At 35.9% G+C, this 19,804-nt stretch overlaps 2 protein-coding genes and 1 long non-coding RNA gene across 4 annotated transcripts; 1 reads left to right on the forward strand and 2 right to left on the reverse strand.

Annotated features, from left to right (window-relative positions):
• Positions 1–1,398: 1,398 nt before the first annotated feature.
• Positions 1,399–9,840, reverse strand: LOC129240988 (cohesin subunit SA-1). 2 transcript variants are annotated; one of them, XM_054877096.1, is made up of 12 exons: positions 9,633–9,840; positions 5,765–6,077; positions 5,524–5,697; positions 5,151–5,450; positions 4,963–5,093; positions 4,605–4,907; positions 3,704–4,539; positions 3,287–3,645; positions 3,061–3,220; positions 2,876–2,997; positions 2,271–2,808; positions 1,399–1,670 (listed from the first exon to the last, which is right to left on the reverse strand). In XM_054877096.1, exons 1-12 carry the CDS (start codon positions 9,698–9,700, stop codon positions 1,621–1,623), a joined length of 3,354 nt encoding a protein of 1,117 aa, XP_054733071.1. In that variant the 5' UTR covers positions 9,701–9,840; the 3' UTR covers positions 1,399–1,620. The 2 variants fall into 2 exon arrangements, with proteins under 2 accessions (XP_054733071.1, XP_054733070.1); XM_054877095.1 differs by having other exon boundaries at positions 2,876–3,006.
• A 3,077-nt stretch (positions 9,841–12,917) lies between these two features.
• On the forward strand, positions 12,918–15,224 carry LOC129240365 (mini-chromosome maintenance complex-binding protein). The gene is made up of 4 exons (XM_054876122.1): positions 12,918–14,106; positions 14,264–14,443; positions 14,502–14,745; positions 14,813–15,224. Exons 1-4 carry the CDS (start codon positions 13,055–13,057, stop codon positions 15,197–15,199), a joined length of 1,863 nt encoding a protein of 620 aa, XP_054732097.1. The 5' UTR covers positions 12,918–13,054; the 3' UTR covers positions 15,200–15,224.
• Positions 15,225–15,428: 204 nt separating this feature from the next.
• On the reverse strand, positions 15,429–19,735 carry LOC129240367 (uncharacterized). The gene is made up of 10 exons (XR_008582068.1): positions 19,521–19,735; positions 19,224–19,342; positions 18,999–19,044; positions 18,758–18,814; positions 18,479–18,545; positions 17,526–17,568; positions 17,272–17,325; positions 17,014–17,049; positions 16,736–16,837; positions 15,429–15,581 (listed from the first exon to the last, which is right to left on the reverse strand). It is a non-coding gene; the product is annotated as an uncharacterized LOC129240367 (long non-coding RNA).
• Between the last annotated feature and the right edge of the window lie 69 nt (positions 19,736–19,804).

Raw genomic sequence — 19,804 nt, forward strand, 5'->3', positions numbered from 1 at the left:
GTCTTTCTCACTTCTTCACTGCGAGGAACCTACAACTTTCCCCCACGAAGTCTACGTCACCCTCTTCACCACCTGGACAAAGGAGGTGAAACTGCAAGGCATAAATCGATGGCACACCAATTCCGACTGTTAACAATCCGAAAAATTTGGGAGTTACCTTCGACAGTTTGCTCTCTTTCTCGGCACATACAACCGCTATTGCCACTTAAGTCCAAAATCGTTACAAGGTCCTCAAATCTCTTGCCGGCAGCATTTACTTGGGGCAAAGACAAAGAAATGATGCTATCGACATTTAAGGCCGGCCGGTTTTAAACTATGCTGCGCCTATCTGGTCGCCTGAAACCAGTGATTCGCAGTGGGCGAAGCTACAGACTTGTCAAAACACTGCCATTAGGACTGCGACAGGATGTCTTCTGATGTCCCCACATCAACGTCTACATGACGAGACCCATATGCTCCCTGTAAAAGAGCATAATAAACTGCTAAGCAACTAGTTCCTGTTAGGGTGTTACCGCAGGTCCCACCCATACAGACACCTGCTTGAGCCTGAGCCGCCTCCCAAGCATGTCAGGAGGCACCTCCTCAACTACCCCGACCCACGAATTCCGTCATCGGAGTCCAACCACCACCCATTGCAGGCGAAGAGCTCCAACTTCCCCGAGAGTGCCACATAACCTTAGCATAATTACGTTCTGAATACTGTAGCAGGTTAAACTTCTACACTACTTCCAGAATCGACCCAGACGGGAGGCCTTCACATGCCGGACATATGTTTAGTATGTCGGGGTCGATTTTGGATAAGTAAACTAGCCCTGTCTAGTGTACCGTATCCCGCCATGAGAATGCTCTCACATATCGGCTCACACAAGGCAGTTTTTGACCACTGAAAACATCGAATTAATGGGTCATCCGCCTTACATAAATCAGGGAATGTCATCAAACGATTTACTTTTGTTCACGAACATCAAAAATAAAACGCGAGGTCAACGTGTTTCAACGCCAGTCAAGAAGCTGTTGAAGACTTTAAACAGCTCGTTTTGGAGGTATCCACTTCCGAGTGACAACAGTGAGTTCAAGCCAATGAAGAAATCTGTTGACTTTCAAAAAGGATATGTTGAGAAACAATGAACCCATTTTCGTTAGAACAGACAAATCTCGTAAAATTAACAGACTCATCACGTCTCACCATTCTTGTTGTTTATTAATGAATATTTTTCCCATAAACGCTAGGTGAACTCTTTTATATATCGGGTATGGCGAATTGTCCTTACCTTCTTCGAACCTTCTTCGTTTTAATGTTCCCCATTTTTTCTTAGAAGTTACGAAAAAAATGTATGGCATGAATACCCCTTTAAAGCGGGCGCTATGAATTATAATTCTGTTCTTCCAAGCCAGCTCTTAAGAATCTTCTTGTTAGACACTTGTTATAATGTATATTTAGTTCACTTTGTTATTTGGTTATCTTATTTTTATCAAATAGTCTTAAAGTTTATTGTTTACTAACTAATAAATGAAATTAAAATAAGGGAATAAATCAAATTCTATGCCTTGAACCTAAAATGTTCAATGATGTCAAGGCATGTGATATTTTTTTTTTATACTAGTACTTTCAACTTAGGCTTAGGCATCATTGTGGTCTTCTTCATATTCATCTTCATCGTCCTCGTCATCTGAAAGAAAAATCGTAGTCGAAAAGCGATGTATAAATATTTGTTTACAAATTTTAAATGTTAGAAAGTTGTAGTTCTTGGCATAAAATATATATACACATATCTACATATGAACCCTTGACTTTAACGGTTTTCGTTCATATTTCAATAAAACTGATTCTGATTCTCATTGGTGAATGATAGCAGTTAAAATATTATTAAAATCCAACATTTTTATGGTTGGTAGATAGAAAGTGCCAATTCGAATTCTATTGCTGGGTCAAAAGTCCATAGCGAATAAACAACCTTAAGGGTGTCATGAAAATATATTTATCTAAAAGTTTACTAATTTTTAGTCAAATTGAAGATAATCGGCCTTATCATGAATTCTATGTGAGCAAACCAATCATCCAAGTGAGAGTAAATTCCAAACTTGTTTTTGTACTTGTTTTTGTATTGTGTTTTTGTGAAGTTTATGGCAATGATTGGCTCACATTAAATTCACGTTAAGGTCAAATGTAAATATAATTAGTATTTGTTAAATTTAGTATTGTGTCTAGGCAATAAAAACATAATTCTTATATATATTACGTCTAATATAAAAACATTGTTTTTTTTTACCATGTTCCCTTCGTTTCCGCGTGTAAGCCCGCTTCGCTAATGGCGCTTGATCGGTTTCGCCGTGTAGTAGCGAATTTCGATACAGTACAAGGGGTTGCCACTCTTCTGCTCTGCTCGATGGCATACCCGGCGATATCCGTCGATCGAGGAAGCTCAATATCACCTTTTTATCTTGCTTTAATAATTTGTTGTTGAATTCATTTAAAACTTCAAGGAATAAGAGACGTGTTGGTGCCGCTACTGGGTCTTCGGGTATATCGCCGACAGCAAAGAGTATGCCAGCTCGATGTAGGGCAATGACCGGTTCACGATTTTTAATGGCATCAAAACCAAAAGTCAGCGCAAATCGTTTAGCCAATTCCTTTAGATCAGAGAAATCATGGGAGTTTTTGGAAATTAAGCCGTTCTCAGACTGTTGCTGTAATTCTTTGAAAACTGCAATCAAACTGAGGAGCAAGGTCAAGGCGAAATTAATTTTATTTATTTCCCGCGCCTTTCCAAGTGTGGCTTTAATTATGTCGCCATACTCATTATAACACTAAAAGCATAAATGATTTTAATGTTAATGCGAATCATGTAAATTTCAGCTCACTATATTTATTCACCTTAACGTAATGTTTAAACATGCCGGCTGCACTTTTTGTGGGTATAATATTGTAAACGATAAGTTTGCAAAATGAAGCCAAGAAGTTACGTTTTTTGTGCAATTCCTCAATTCGTGTCTCGTCTTGAACAACTGCAATGAAATATACGCACTTTAACTTTAAAATAATTAAAAGTTTTTAGATACCTTCTTGTTTGATTGTAAAAACGTAATGCTGCACGAAGTTATTTAGAATTAATTGTTCGTCCAGCGTTGACTTATACTCCAAAGCGCGTATATATTCGTTGTCACTTTTCGAAAGTTTATCCGAAAAGACAATCAAAAGATCACATATCGACTGATAAGCCTGGTAGAAGAGTAACAAATACAATAAGTTCAAAAAATATATGCAGCATGAAAGTAACTCACTAACCGACTCTTGAATTTGTTCCGTTGGCCCGTCACGTGTTAGTTCAAGGCAAGCAGACATATATTTGATGAAGTTATCACGCAATTCAGTGCATACCATAGCAATGTTACTACTTTCGCATTGATTTTCAACAAAGTACAATCCCCAACTTATCGAAAAGTAGCACGCTTCAATACAATAGATCAAAGCTTCGTTGGGTAAAGTACGTTCAGAGTTCTCTCTTGACTGACACTCTTCCACATCTTGGAAGACTGATTCGAATAAATTCCAAGGATTAAGATTATGAGAAGCGTAGAGAATAGATATCACTTTGAGCGATATTGTTACATTGTAGATTTCATCTTCATTGGGCAGTTCTTCACCTGAAATTAATGCAACTTTATTATTTTTTCTCTCTAAATATGTTGTTCATTAACTTACCGGCAATCAAGTTCCGCCAGTCATCAATGGCATCCTTATATTTATTAACCGCAGTGTCGATAATATTCGACCGTGCTACATCACAGCGGGTATAAGTGGCGCTTCCTTCACTGCATAAGTACTCAAGTGTTTTAGCGCAGGTCTCAAGTACTTCTCGATCCGTATGTACAGACATTATGTAACTCATTTTATCTAACAAAGCCTGCAAGTTCGATTCCTGCCGATTTGTAGTATATATATCTAGTTCAAAATACTGCGGCACCGCTAATAAGTTAGCTAACTTCTCACTATCCGCTTGATATTTCTCCAGTAAAGGAGGAAGTGTTATAATGAAATGTTCAGTCAATCTAACTTTTTCATCCTGTATTGCTTTCAGCTCTTTTGAACTTAATGTTATTTTACGATTACTCGCACGTCCTACGGGCGCCTCACCTGTCGCTGACTGCTTTACGCTGCTGACCATTATTTCGATAAGAGTTGACTCCTGTTTATTATCAAGCACCTCTTCGTTGAGGCCCGGCTCCTCGATAAGTAGATCAGTCATGCATTCCCAATCTTTGACCATGGCATTATTGTCTATGAAAGAGTCTACCAGGTAGGCACCATGTTCATGCAGTTCCGATTCAATAAAAAACTGCACTAAGTCCCGTATTAGAGGTGTATTTGGGAGGCGTATTTTACCGCGTCTCGTTTTAGTCTCTTCCATATCGGCAGTTAAATGAAAGAGCCGTACATTTAAAAACTCAGCCGCAGCTTGCGCGACGCCGCGATGCGATGAGTATACCAGTTCATACACTATTTCACAATCTTTATCAGCCAATATGTCAGGGTGTATCCTTATTCAAAAAAAAATTATAAAGTTTAAATTTGTGAACTCTAAGTTCATTTAAATATTATTTACTTTAAGATGCTGATGACCAATTTAACGGCGTGTACCGCAACCTCAAACTCTTTATCTAAAGTCATGGCAACAATACGATCTTTGAATTTTGATGTAAACAGCTCCAATTTCCCTTTTAGTTCTTCTTTATCGTACAATGGTAGAAGCGCCTGTAGGCAACGAAGCCGAACCTCGCCGACTTTGTCATGTAATGTCCATCCAATATACTTTAGGTATGAGTCGTCAAGAAAATTTTGAGGATAATTTTCCATCCAGACACCGATTTCAGCCATACAAATTGCACGTATATCCGGTAATGTGTCCCTAAAATAAAGAAATTATAATATTTTTTCTCTCAAATTCAAAATTGATATAGAACCTGTATCGATGTACGAAAACGGATTTAAACATGTAAGTTAACATATTCTTAATTTCGTCCATGTTCTCCTCAAGCTCAGCACGCTTTGTCATCAAAGACTCGAGCCGGTCCGATGCACGGCGGTCTCGTGACTAAGTACAATTAAGTCAATAATGTATTGGAGTTTAAATTTAGGATGTTGAACTAACCTTAACTCGTTCAGCTTCGTATTGTTTTGCGGCATTTTCAAAATTATTTGAGACTAGCAAAGCTACATCCACCAAAGCTGTCATCAATTTCATAGCTGCCAAAGTTGCGGTATGACGGAAAGCACGCACTTGTGAATCAGAAAGACCCGTTAAAAGTGATATTACATTGTCCATAAGGAACTGATCATATATAATAGAATATTGGCACTGCTTCACCAGAGTTTGGACAAAATCGCAAAAATTCATTTTGAATTTTTTCCATTGTTGACCAGGCATTATTAATGGATATTCACCGCTCTCCTGTGTGACACAAAAAGAAAAATTGAAAACCAAAATATATATCCAATTTAAATCAGGTTAATAAGTTATTGACCTCATCAAATTCTTCAGTCATTTTGCGAATAACAGCGGTGTGTTCCATTGGATGTGGCATATCTTCAGATATTTTACCCTTGCAACCACTTGCATTTATGAAAAATTGCATTAGAGCAATTAGGGCAGAATCACGATTTTGTTTGTATTTTTCAATCCAATCATCAACAATACTCTGTAAGAAAATTTTGCGTGATACCGGAAGTTATAAAAATTTCCTGTTCCCTTTAATGTTTACTTACCGCTATTGCCGACTTGGAATGCCGTACAATATAGTACAAACTGTTCTCATCCGTAGTTACATCTCTCTCCATATCAACCCTCTCCTGTTCCTTTTCAATGTGCTCCTTTCGTGGTCTTTCCACGCGCTCACGACGTTCCCCTTGCGGTTTCCGCTGCCCTGGCTGTTTTCGTTTGCGCACCACAGGTGCAAAAAAATCGTCTTCATCGTCATCGATGATTGGCGGTTTGTCACGCACTCCTCCCCGAGCACGGAGTCGGGTCATTCGTTTCATAGGGCTATCGCCATCCGATGTACTTTCATTTAACGCTTCCCTGTGAATTGCACAAGAGCGCAAAGTTATTGAATTTTGTGTAAAAAAAAATATGTATAGAGACGTATGTGTACGTGACCCCGAAAGAATTTCTGCTATGAAAAAGCTCGTCAGAAAAACACGGCGGTACCTCGCCATTTTGAGGAACAACATCAAGACGCACGCCTCAAATAGGAGAAGGAGCTAGGCCGAACATCTGACAAATTAAATATTTATTTTTATATATAATGCAAAGTAGCATCTAGGCATCATTTGATTACTAACCAAGGCACATTAAACTGCTGCCTGTACCACATTCCCACGACAGTCGGTTCCACGTAATTGGAACGACCCGGATTTATATCCGGCGAAGGACTGGCACTTCAGCAGCATTCCCCGTATATGTATGGAGGATATTTATGCTTCTCCAACTACGACAGGAACAAGATTATTTTGTTTTTGCTTTTGGTGCCTACAATGTCAAATCCTATAAACAAATATTGACAGTTTAGAGTACCTTAAACAAAACTTGACAATTTGGAGAATAAATAAATAGAAAAAATCAAGCCTTCCCATGAGGTTCCCACAAGCCTGTTTTAAGTGTTTAAAGGCGAAATATGTTATGGATAGAGTAACTTCGGGTATTGTGATATGGGAGGGTAATGTTATATACCCGCTTATTTTCTGAACTATACATGTCTCAACAAGAACTTGAGTGGTGCGGTCGCAATAATTTAAGTGCGTACTTTGCAAACCAATTGCTTAGAATTTAACACAATTTTTTTTAAAAGAATATTTACTTTTCCATTAACGCGAGTCTATTTAGCTATAGATCAGGTAAGTTTTCAATAAAACTGAAGTGGGATTTTTAAAACCAAATTCAATTTGAAAAAGTAAAGTTCGGCTAATGTGATATAGCCTTTGTCGCCTAATGTGATATACCATATTACATTAAAAGTACAACCCATTGGCACCCAAAAAAATGATAAACTTTGCTATATTTTGTTAGGTCATGCCCAAGAAAGGTGATATTCGAAAGTGGGATGCCGAGAGTATGAAGAAAGCCATTTTAGCTGTGAGAGGAGAAAAGATGGACATAATCTTGGCTTCAAAAACATTTCGTGTGCCATTTGCAACGTAGCAAAGAGTCGCTCGCAGTGACCGATCTATAGACGATATTTTCAACACGCCATTAGGACTTAAAACCGTATTTAACCCAGATTTAGATATGGAATTAGTAAAGTATGTTAAGTATATGGAGTCGCGGTTTTTTTTCTTTTGATAAAGGAATGCACGGGTAAGGATTGGTTATATGGCTTTCTAAAAAGGCACAAGTTTGAAATAAGCCTACGAAGTGCGACAGGAACCTCAATGGCTAGGGTTAAGGGATTTAATGTGTAAAGTGTTAACAAATTTTTAGGCTTATTGGAGAACGAGTACGAAAAGTATAATTTCGCTCCAACGCAAATATGGAACGTGGACGAGACCGGATTGTCTATTGCTCAAAGTAGGCAGCCAAAAATTTTGGCGGCGAAAGAAAAAAGGCATATTGGAAGTATGACGTCAGCGGAAAGAGGATCACTCATTACCGTGGTGAACTGTATGAGTGCAAGGGCCGCCTTTGTTCCGCCCTTTTTTATTTTTCCCAGAAAAAAACCTTCACGGTTAATGAGACATGCCACTCCCGGCTCCGATTTTACTTGCCATATATTACTTGCCGAATATTCACTAAATGGTTTGAACATTTCCTACGATTCACAAATGGTTCAAAAGAAAACCCAGTGTTGCTCATTTTAACGGCTGCTGCGATAGTATTAACAACATCGCCATACAAAGCATCTTTGGAGGAGAGCATAAGAAATGTCGCCACTTAAATCCCGTAGCGGTAAGAAGCGTAGAAAGCCAAATAGGGAAAATTCGTCGAGCGAATCTGAAGAAAGTTTGCAGCTGCAAAGTTCAGACCAAAACCCTTGGATAGAAGCTCCACCTAGTAATGACACGGTGTGTGCTTTTTGTAACAAGGTAACGAAGGCAACCTAACATGGCTATCGTGTTTACAATGCGATTTAGTTTGGGCACACAATAAATGCCTCCCCAAACGGCAAGCTATTTTTGTATGCAAGTCTTGTAAGTCATCTTAGAAAATTCGGGCTTAGGATCTCTTCAAAACTTACTTATCTATCTATGTATTTTATTTGAAGTTTTTGTTAATTTAGTTTAAAACTTTCATAAATTATTTAAAGATATACATCTGTACATATGAATAAAATGTTTGTTTTTGTTTGAAGTTCTGAATAATAGATGAAACTATAAAAACATTTTATGGGTCTTACTTTTGTACATTTTTTTTGGGGCTTAACTTTTCCAGGAGTATAGGCGTGTAATGTGATACTATATATCACTTTGCCCGAATAGACTATATCACATTATCCGCCAAATTTTACAAACCTTCCTTTTCGACTTTTGATTTCAGTGGAAAATCTGCCGATTGACTGAAAATAGAATACTCCAAATTGAAAATTAGCTACACAATACATCAATACACTGTATTAAGCAATAATAAGTTAATAAAAGTTTGAAATTATGGAGTAAGCAGAAAAGGGATTACCTATATCACAATACCCGAAGTTCCTCTACACCGACTTTTGCGAGAAATTAATATGTCACAGCCAGGAACTAGATCTTCCAATAACTGTACATTTAGTAGCGATTTTTAAAGTCCATGATGCATTTACGCAAAAATCTCTAAAAAGTGTTTAAAAAAGTATACCTATAATCATATAATCTCTTATAATATTTAATCTCATGTCTTGGATTTTCCGCAATCGCGTTATCTAATTTCTTTATATGGATTCAAGTACATATTTAATTGTATTGCTTCATAAAATAATCGTGATAATTTCTAGGCATTCGGCGAGTTCTTGTAGAATTACTTACATAGAGGGTTTTGAAATCTTGATTGGATATACTATTTAGAAGGCAAGGGAGCACGCTTCCAACTCTTTATTGGAATTGTTTATCTATGTTAATTAAATTTTTCATGTTGACATAATTATTCCATGGATTTACTTTTAATAGTGTACAATTCTACAAATGTCTACAAATTATACTTTATAACATTTGTGTACTATGTACAAGAGTATATGTATAAAAAAACAAAGTCAAGTATATACATGCATATATATATAATTGGCGCTTGACCTTTTTTTTTTTTGGTGTTTGGCCGAGCTCCTCCTCCTATTTGTGGTGTGCGTCTTGATATTCTTCAACAAAGTCAAGTACCAGTTCCTAGAGTAGATAAAATTTTGTATATTCCTGCTCATTACCACTTTTACATAACCCAAGAAACACAAGCTTCCAATAAGGCAGTGCCAAATGCTGTTATTGCATAAAGTGTAAAGAGTGGCTGTACTTGGCCGGATACAAACCAGGATTGTTCCGATTGCGTGGAGCTGTCGGGCGAACGTGCAGTTTCAAATCTTTTGCACTACTCTTATTACTCCACCTTTGTGATTCCACCATTATACAGGGCTCTAGTTTGTACACATGTACAATTGTGCAAATCAAATTTACTTACCCATGTTCTTCATATTCTGGAGGTGGGTCATTCATCCGAATTCGCTTTCCACCCCGCCTCGCCATCATCACAGCGTGAGTTCGCACCGACTTAGTATTCTATAATTGCTAAAGATATAACAATGTACAAAATCAAATAAGAATTTAAAACAAAATTTTCTATATTTCTGTATTCGTAGGACGCACTCACAAATTGGATTCTAGGATTGTTGATATTATATCGATTAACCGGCAATACAGAAATGTTTCTTCCGCGTCGATATTCGATAATTGTTTTTAGAAGTGATCGATATATTTTAGATATAGTCATTTAGCACTCATGAAATTTTCATTTATAAAAAATTATCCAAGGTACATTCGTCAATTTAAAAGTGCCTCCCAAGTTAACCGAAAACGTTGAACAAATAGATGCGGTGTTTCATTAGAATTTGGGATTTCCGAACTCGAACAGAATTACATTAGCTATTAGGGTGTCAGCTCAAGACGTAGACGAAAAGTCGTTCCGTTCGCACTATTGTCTATGCTTCCGCTTCCAACTGCATGTCGGCTGTTTAACGTAGTTCACTCTTTCATTTTTCTTTTGTTGTGACATTATAATGTACCAAACGTTGTTGTTGGTCTAGTGCCACCAACTTTAAAGAATTTGCCTTATGCAGTATGTATAAACAAAACGGCACCGACTCGCCATTTCTCTGTATCTTGAAAATATACTAAAATTTTAAAGCAGTCTGAAACTGGTTAATGTAAGGTTTCGTAACTATAGCATATCTGCTGAGATGTTCTCGAGTCGCCAGAAAAAGGAACATGGTCCCTCTCCCTTCGATTCATCCATTTTTCAAACGGATCCTGCCTCCGATAAAATATGTTGTTATGAAACATAATATGTTCTGTTCGTCCAAATTTTAGTACCTTAACTAATATACCTCTGGAGATTTCCAGCAATTTCAATTTAGAAAAATTGCAGCTAAACTGTGACAGTGCCTTTGACAACGCAAATTGCTGGTTTTGAAATTTCAATTTGTTTGCTTTTATCATATATATATACATATAATGAATCATTTTGTGGTGGCTTTGGTACTATTTAATACTTTTATAAATTGGGTGCAATTTATACATTATATAGGATCCGGCACTCGAAGTGCAACCAATTAAAAAGACCACAAATTTAGTTTAGAAAATTACTTTTATTCAATTCAAACTAAAAAATATATGAAAATAGTACAAAATTAAGAATCATTTTACTTTTCTTCGATATCACCACCTTTGACACGGTCCAGAAACGAATAGTAAGCTGACCGAATGTGACTTGAATGTGTTTTGGTCCACTCGCGGACAATGGCTTTTTTCAACGTCTGGAGACTGGTGAATCTTTAAGTTCGGCCCTTGCTCTCCAAAGTGGCCCAAAGAGAATAATCCATCGAATTCGCATCTGGTGAATTTGATCCATTGTGTAGACTAATGAATCGGAACATTGTTTTTTAGTCATTCACTCGAGATTTGTGAGATCGTATCGAGTCCTGTTGAAACGCCCATGGTTTACCACCGAAATGTTTGTGTGCCCACAGCTTCAAAGCAACCTTCAGAATACGTTAACGCTTGGAGAGCGCCCATCTGCGTTTACAGCAGCCTACACCATTACCTGTGGCGATTACGTTCTGGATATTGTAACAGGTTAAACTCCTACTTATCCAGAATCTACCCCGACATACCAAACATATGTCCGGCATGTGATGGCACCCCGCACGACACTAACCACCTTTTCACATGCTCCCTAAAACCGACTCATCTAACACCCTTCTCCCTCTGGAACCATCACGTCGAAACAGCAAGTTTCCTGGGCCTACCTCTAGATGAGCTAGACGAAGGCGACCGGTGATATGCCCGACACTGGCGGGGCTACTATTACTGTCAACAAACAAACAAACAATTACCTGTGGCAGCTGCTGCCTCCTGGTGGCGAATCGATGACTCAAATTCTCGTATGAACGGTTGGTCAAATTAAACCTATCGTTGTCGGAGTTTACGAATTGTTCAATTTGAAAAATTTTCTCGTCGGAAAACACAATATTCCGGAATTAACCGCTTTCAGCCAAACGAAGCAACTTTTACGCTCTTTCAAGTCTGACTTATGGCTTTTGGATCTTGTAAGGCTTGACTTTGAGTTGCTATGGTCAGATATTTTCAGTTCTTTCGCCATTTGATATCTTTGTATAATTTTATGCTTAAGTACTGATATGTAACAGAAATAGTACAAGCACCACAAAGGGTTAATTCTTTTATTTACACCTTTTTAAAATAAAGGCACGTGTATCTTTCGCGTCGGGTTGGCATTCGCTTCGCTTTGACGCAACGCCAGTAACTCAAGTGATAGCCAAGGACAAGAATGATAGAGAAACAGATTGCACCTTCTCTATTCACCGTGTCCAAGGTGGATTTATTAAGGTCACAGCATTCACCCAGCTGAATTTTTCGCCGTATGTATGGCTTACGTCAAAATGATATGCTTTGTTTGTATGTATTGGTATGTTCACATTCGTATGTTTACATTTGATTACTGATTTTGACGTGATGCTTGGACCAAACGCAACAACAAATACATGTAGGGTTTTACTTATATGTGTTTGCTGTCACCTGTAATAAATTCGCCTTGGCCGTGTCGTAAGAGTCCAAGAATAAACAAGCAAAGGGAAGAAAAAAAGTAGGCGAAAGCAATGGAAACAACCAGACACAAGGAATTACGCTCAACTCGCCTTGACATTTAATAAATATTTCTTGGTAACAATGGTGGGCGCCAATTTACTACACCACAGCAAGGCGAATTAATAATGAATTCACCATGACCACAAGTAAGTTATTTGCAAGGTGGATTTAATAAGGTGACAGCATTCACCCAGCTGAATTTTTCGCCGTATGTATGGCTTACGTCAAAATGATATGCTTTGTTTGTATGTATTGGTATGTACACATTCGTATGTTTACATTTGATTACTGATTTTGACGTGATGCTTGGACCAAACGCAACAACAAATACATGTAGGGTTTTACTTATATGTGTTTGCTGTCACCTGTAATAAATTCGCCTTGGCCGTGTCGTAAGAGTCCAAGAATAAACAAGCAAAGGGAAGAAAAAAAGTAGGCGAAAGCAATGGAAACAACCAGACACAAGGAATTACGCTCAACTCGCCTTGACATTTAATAAATATTTCTTGGTAACAATGGTGGGCGCCAATTTACTACACCACAGCAAGGCGAATTAATAATGAATTCACCATGACCACAAGTAAGTTATTTGCGAATTATGTTATAGATTGTTTTCATCCCGCCATTTCCATACAAGTTAAGAAAGTAACATAAGTTGTTTGCGAATTAGACCGAAACATATCATTGTGTTAATACACCGTTGTGTAGAATAAAATATAGAAAATGCCTGATTTCAGTGCAAATATATTGCCGGAGGAGCTAACAAGTGAGGATGGTATTGCTTTTATTGCGTCGCTGGAGGATCCGAAGCGATGGGGAGCAATTCCCCTTCTGAACTACACTCCGCTGCATGAGTTGAAGGATATGAGCGTTGTGAGGTTTCGAGGCATGATTCAAGACATGCATGATCCTGAAATGTATTTGGAACGTTATGAAGTAACAAAAGAAGATAACACTTCTAGAATTCAAGAAGGGAAATATCGTGACTGTCTATTGTTAAATGATGGTGAGCGTGTAAACTACGAAACAAAGGCGAATGTGCATGGCGAACGCCGAACTTTTTTCGTAATATCTATCCCTGGTCTAAACGACTGGTGTCAAGATTATGAATCTGAGTGCAGTCGTAACACTTTGCCTAAACCTAGGATAACGGAAATGGCATCAGAAGGAGGTAAAAAACGTGGAGCGTCCACCGGATATGAATGCATGGATATTGAAATAGAAGCGGAAGCCGGAAATAATCCTCATTATGACGCCAATAAGCGCAAACGGACAGAGGTGTATCCAAATGATGCTTCTGAAAACAATGGAGTAGGTCGCACTTCAAATTCAGTCATTGGCATGGAGTACCATCTAAATTCGCCCATACCTGACCGTCCTAGCAAAGCTTGTATGATAAAAATTTATTATGACTTTGAAAAATATAAATTGAATACTATTCTTGATGTGGTCGGTTTCCTATCGGTAAATCCCGCATTAGACGCATCAACGATGGATGTTGATGCGTTTGATAACGTTAATGAAATCCAAGCACAAAATCCTCCGCCATCCCTTATACCGCGCCTTCATGCAATAGCCGTTCACTGCTTGCCACATCCAAACCCATTGCTGGATGAAAGATTTCTATCACCTTCGCAAGAAGGCTGCAGTCAAAATTTAACTAATACCTTCAATATGTTATCTATGCTTGATGAGTTCCGAGTTTTCTTAAAACTATGTTTATTCAATGATGATTTGGCAGCCGATTATTTTTTATCACATCTTATATCGTCAGTGTAAGTAGCTTTGGAAACCCTTTGGGGTTTCTCTGCATAATTGTAATTCCGGATCATTTCAGTAATGCAGTCACGACTTTTTGCACTGCATATAAAATATGGCCTTTAGTTGCTAAAATCAATCAATATGTACAATTTTGGTTTTTGATATTTATAGTTATTGTCGAGCAGAATGTCGATGCCTTGGAAGATTTCTTCTAAACATTTTCAATATACCGCAGAGTCGAATTCCAGAATACACAAAACAAGTTTACAAACTGTTAGGTTTGTTAATACCAGCCAGTCATTACATCGCAATGACCGCGGATACATTGAACGATTCAACTTTTGGGGCAAAGTAAAACACAAAGGAAAGACGTTTCGGTGAACAGTAATAATTTTCGTTTCTATTGTAGGAAAGATTATGAAACCAACAAATTAGTCTCGGGCATGCTTCAGCTTGCGCCGCAAACCCATCTAATTATAGACGAAACGTTTACCAAATCAGATACTTTAAACAGCAATGGTGTATTGTCTATGCAAATTCTTGGGCATGTAATGAAGCATCAGCAGCTAAAATGCAATTTCCAGTACTATGAAATCGAATATGAAGTGGACATACCGGTATTGTGTTTCAGTGAAAAGAAAAGTATTCTCCCGGTAAGTGGACGTTAATGAAACGATGTTAGTTAAATTATTATATTTATTTTTGAAACGTATTTCACAGTTCGATGCTTATGTCCCAATCGAGTATGATGAGCAATCACTTGATGTTATAGAAGAATCGTTAAAGGCTGCACGGCATTATTTGAATCCAACACGTCTACACCAATTTAGATGTTTCTTAACAACAGCTAAACTTGCCGAATTCAGTGTTAATGAAGCTGAAAGTGAAATGATTCAAAACGACTTTGTAGAAATGCGGAAAAACAAAAGTATTCGTGACGCGGAAGAGCTGCATCATTTATTAGTATTAGCTCGCTTACTGGCTGTTGCGCAAGGCAAAAACGTGCTAGATAAAGATGCATGGGAGCGGGCTAAGCAGATGGAATCAAATCGTCAAAAAAGAATCAGTGCATTGGCAAACGATGTAACACGACAATGTAGCATTTAATAAAGAACTTGTAGCGATACTTAAATGCGTTTGTTTAAATATCTTTGTTAAACCTATAGTATCTAAGGTGGCGCCATTAAAAAACGGTTACCATATTTTTCACGATTTTGACAAGTCTGACGTCAGCTTCCTTCAAAACAAATATCCTCTTCTTCTTCACAAACAATCTTGTATTTTTGCCATATAATGTCCTACCGTCTTAATTTTCACTACTAAAACTGATCGAAATTATTTTATTTATACCTATATTTTATTTGAAGTTTTATGTTACAATAAAATGGGTTTATTTAGTAGTTATAATTAAAAGTATTCATCTAACGGAACTCCAAAGTATTATCCCGATGCGAGTTACGCGGCCACCTTTGACCCGAAATTTACATACCTGAAAATAGAATTAATACATTAGGTCTATGTTTTAAATGCATATGTTGAATCCATTAAATTTTAAGAAAAAACATAAATTATCAGAATAATTTGCGTTGGATAATGGGACAGTTCTCTTCATGGTAAATCGAAGCGAGCTGGGTCAAAGTTTCATCATTTTAAATTTATGTATGTGGGTTAGGGCGGGTACAATATTTGATCTACTTTGCTTCGGCGCTATATTATTGTGCTGAACAAAAAAAAGTCCATGGAAGCATATTTCCAAAATGTATATTAAGCTTCCTTATTTTTAAACTTATTTAGCGGATGTTGTGTCTAGATTTTAATAAGCTGTCATTTCGTCATATATATGACTGAAAAATTGAAAACAAATAGGCCACGAACCTGTAACGCACGATGGCACCGCGATGGATTAACGTTAAGAAACGGAGATTACTCTTTAGCGAAGACTTTTGAGCAAAATTTAATTTATCGTACCCAAAACTGAAATATGGAGACGACGATCCTGTTGTGATATGTGACATTAACATGTCAGCTAGACACTAAAAAAATGTTTAGAAAAAAGCATGTTTGTTCAACAAGCATTAATGGCTTGTTCATAATATGATCAAAGTAGAATAAAGAACACAAAACTACCATTATTTTTTCTCACTTGCAACAGTTTGGGCCCCTCTCATTATATATGCGCATCTTTGATTTTACTCGATGTATGTATACAATATAAGCATTTCATTCTAGTAATTTTTTATATTAATTTAATTAATTTTCATTTAATTTAATTAACTCTCTAGTTTCAAAACAAAGAAGTCCGATTCCAAATTTTTTAAAATTCAAATTTAACATCTAATTGAGAAAATTTGAAAATGCAAGCCATTCGAGTCAATAACTTCACGCTTAAAATTTTTGCATTTTACATATATGGTGACTTATGTTATGCTAATAACTAGAGATCGGATTTTTATGCAAATTGAATATGCAAAATATGTGCAAAAGAGGTTTATTGGGTACAAACCAACAAACACATTTCATTTTTATATATATAGATTCTGCATATTTCTTGCATATTTTTTGCATATTATTTGCATTTTCAATTTGCATAAAAATCCGATCTCTACTAATAACATATATACGAGTATTTATTATATATATTACCTCAATTTTACTGTCACAACATAAAACTTTTTCCATGATCCGAGGGGTGAGGGTGACATACCCAACTGTCGTTTAATCGATGCTAACAATTAGCAAACCACTCTGCAAAAGATAACATAAATACATGGTTAATTTAAGGAAAACAATGCAATTGCAAATTATTATTTTCAACATCAGTTTGGATTTAGTGTCATTTAACAGTCAAATGATGGGGAATCCGAAAATATCTCATCACTAAGAAAATTACAATATACATTTTTTAAATTAATTTTACTTACATCAAGGAAAATTCATCAGAAGTAATTTGTGTCGTTCTAGAAAAAAAGAGAGATGTATTAAAAAAAATATTTTTAAAACATATTTTGCATAAATGCAGTATTTAGTTAATTCATCAGCAATTTTATTTTGCGTTGGATAATGGGACAGTTCTCTTCATGGTAAATCGAAGCGAGCTGGGTCAAAGTTTCATCATAGAATTATGTATATTAAATAACAAAAGCATAACGTAAGCTTTTATAAACTCGATGTATATTTACCTTTATTTCCTTAAGATCCCATTAAAAACAGGCATAAATCATTGGTGTGCACATCTAGATCAAAAGAAAAACAAATTTGAAAATTCATATTTACAATTTATGATATTATAATGCAAATTAGTTCGTCAGCAATTTTATTTTGCGTTGGATAATGGGACAGTTCTCTTCATGGTAAATCGAAGCGAGCTGGGTCAAAGTTTCATCAGATAATTTTGTATATTTATACATTAGTTTTCTACGAAAAATATATTTACCTAATTTATATCACATAATTCGGTCAAATTGGCATCTCTTTATCTGTAAGAGAAAAATTATAATTTTAATTTCTTCGCTAGGTAAAAATTCAGCATTAAGGGGGGGGTAGGGTCACAAAATCGAAATTTTTTTTCTTCACTCATCTTATAGTAAATCATTTCAAGAATGTTGTGTCAAAATTTTATGTGGATCGGAGCAGAACTCTCAAAGTTATAGCCTTTGTAGGCACTCTACCTCAAATGCGGAGCATCGATAATTTTTCAGAGTCATTTTTTCAAACGCGTTTTTCCCGAAACGACTTCTTAAAAGTCGGTGCCAATCACAACTCCGAAACTATTCAACCGATTCTTTTCAAATTTGGCACACGTTTTCTAAATCAAAAATACCTCCCCCCTACACTGTTTTTTTTTTATTTTTTGTTTTTTAAGGTTGTTTTTCACTTACAAATATGGCGAAATTTTTCGCCAAAAATGCTCGTTTTACGTTTTTTTGCCACCAAAACTACAAAAATGAAAAAAAAAAATTTTTATTAATGTAGGGGGGAGCATTACGTCATACTTTAACTGAAAAATTCGACTTTTTTAGTTTCAGATGATTCTACGATGAATGCCGATTGGCACCGCAGAGCACCTCTCGAAAAACATATCTCCAAAAAAACTCTGTCATGGGCTTATTTGTCAATATTTTATTATTAATATTTTTTAAAAACTTATTGAAAAGATGTACAATAACATGTAACTGATTTTATTAAAGTATCTTAAGCCATATTTCTGTAAAAAATTCACAAAAAAAGTGTTTTTTTTTTAGCGCTAAACCCTACCTCCCCCTTAAAAAATAAGGAAAAGTAATCAGATAGGATTTAGTGTCATTTAACAGTCAAATGATGGGGAATCCGAAAATATATCATCATCCAAGTTCAATTCACAAGAATACATGAAAAATATTAACGTACCTGATTTATATTTTGGGAGTCCACCTCTCTCACGTTCTCCGTCTTAAGAAATAGCGGGTATATGGTACTGAAAGGTAAAAAATCAAAAATTAAGTTTAATTATATTAAGAAAATATAAACAAGTTTATTCAAAAATCCAATCAGTGATCTAATTTTGCGTTGGTTAAGGAACAGTTATCTTCAATGTATTTTCAAAGCGAGCTGGGTAGGTTATCATCATTTGAGTTAAGCAATGTGAACAAGGTCACAAGGGTCTCTCCTAAAAAAAATTTAACTTACCTTATAAATGCATAGAAACATGAAGACAACGCACTTTCGCCATTCAATATTAAGGAACTGCAACAAAATAAAACAAAATATTTTATTAAGATAAAAAAAAAAAACAAAATACTATAATATATTAAAAAAAAAATCAGTTCTACTATCTATTTTGTAAAACTTACATCAAGATTCAAGTTACAATAAAAGTTATCATCAAATTAATCTTAAGAATTTTTTGGAGTTCGTCACTCTTACTTACCAAATGACATTATCCACTTAAAAGTATTTAGCAGGTAGAATTTTCTCTGCAAAAAAGAAAGACACTAAATTTATATTTCAGCATTTAGTTAAATCATATACAATTTAGCAAATTTAATCAGATAAAAGTTCACATCAAAAACATTTTCAAGAGTAGCAAATAATTCGATTACATCATGAAAAAATTCGAGACAAGGATTTATATAAAAAATGTATTAATACAAACCTTGATAAGACAGAAACATCCATTTACTTAAATTATATACATGATGCCTATCATTGTCGGCTTTGCTCTTAGAATCTTTTGTGCCCTCTACTCTTCATAATATTGAGCGTTAATATAATCTGAAACAATAAAAAAAAATCAGTTAGAAAAACAAATCTTTAGACTGCAAAAAACAATTTCTTGTGAAACCAAATCAGAAAGTAATGTCATCAAATCTTTTCAAGAGTAGCAAATAAAAATGGAACATCATGAGCTTCACAAGATACACATCGAATACAATAAAATACCATAACTTACCTTCTATTTAAGTAGTGTATCCATGGAAAAATCCAACTTACTGCAACAAAAAAAGTCAACATTATTAAGAGTTCACAAAGATCAAATATTATTTTATTGAAAGTTCGTGCATCAGAAAAAATTTGGCATCATTAACTTAAAGTCAGCGACGAAAAATATTGAGAACATCATATTAAATTTCACACACTTAACAAAAATACTAATTATAGAAAAATGTTTTACCTTTGTAACTGTAATGTCGGGATACCACCTTAGAAGAATTTACATCTGAAAAGAAAAATCGG

Source organism: Anastrepha obliqua, chromosome 3, assembly GCF_027943255.1.
Source record: "Anastrepha obliqua isolate idAnaObli1 chromosome 3, idAnaObli1_1.0, whole genome shotgun sequence".
NCBI lineage: Eukaryota > Metazoa > Arthropoda > Insecta > Diptera > Tephritidae > Anastrepha > Anastrepha obliqua.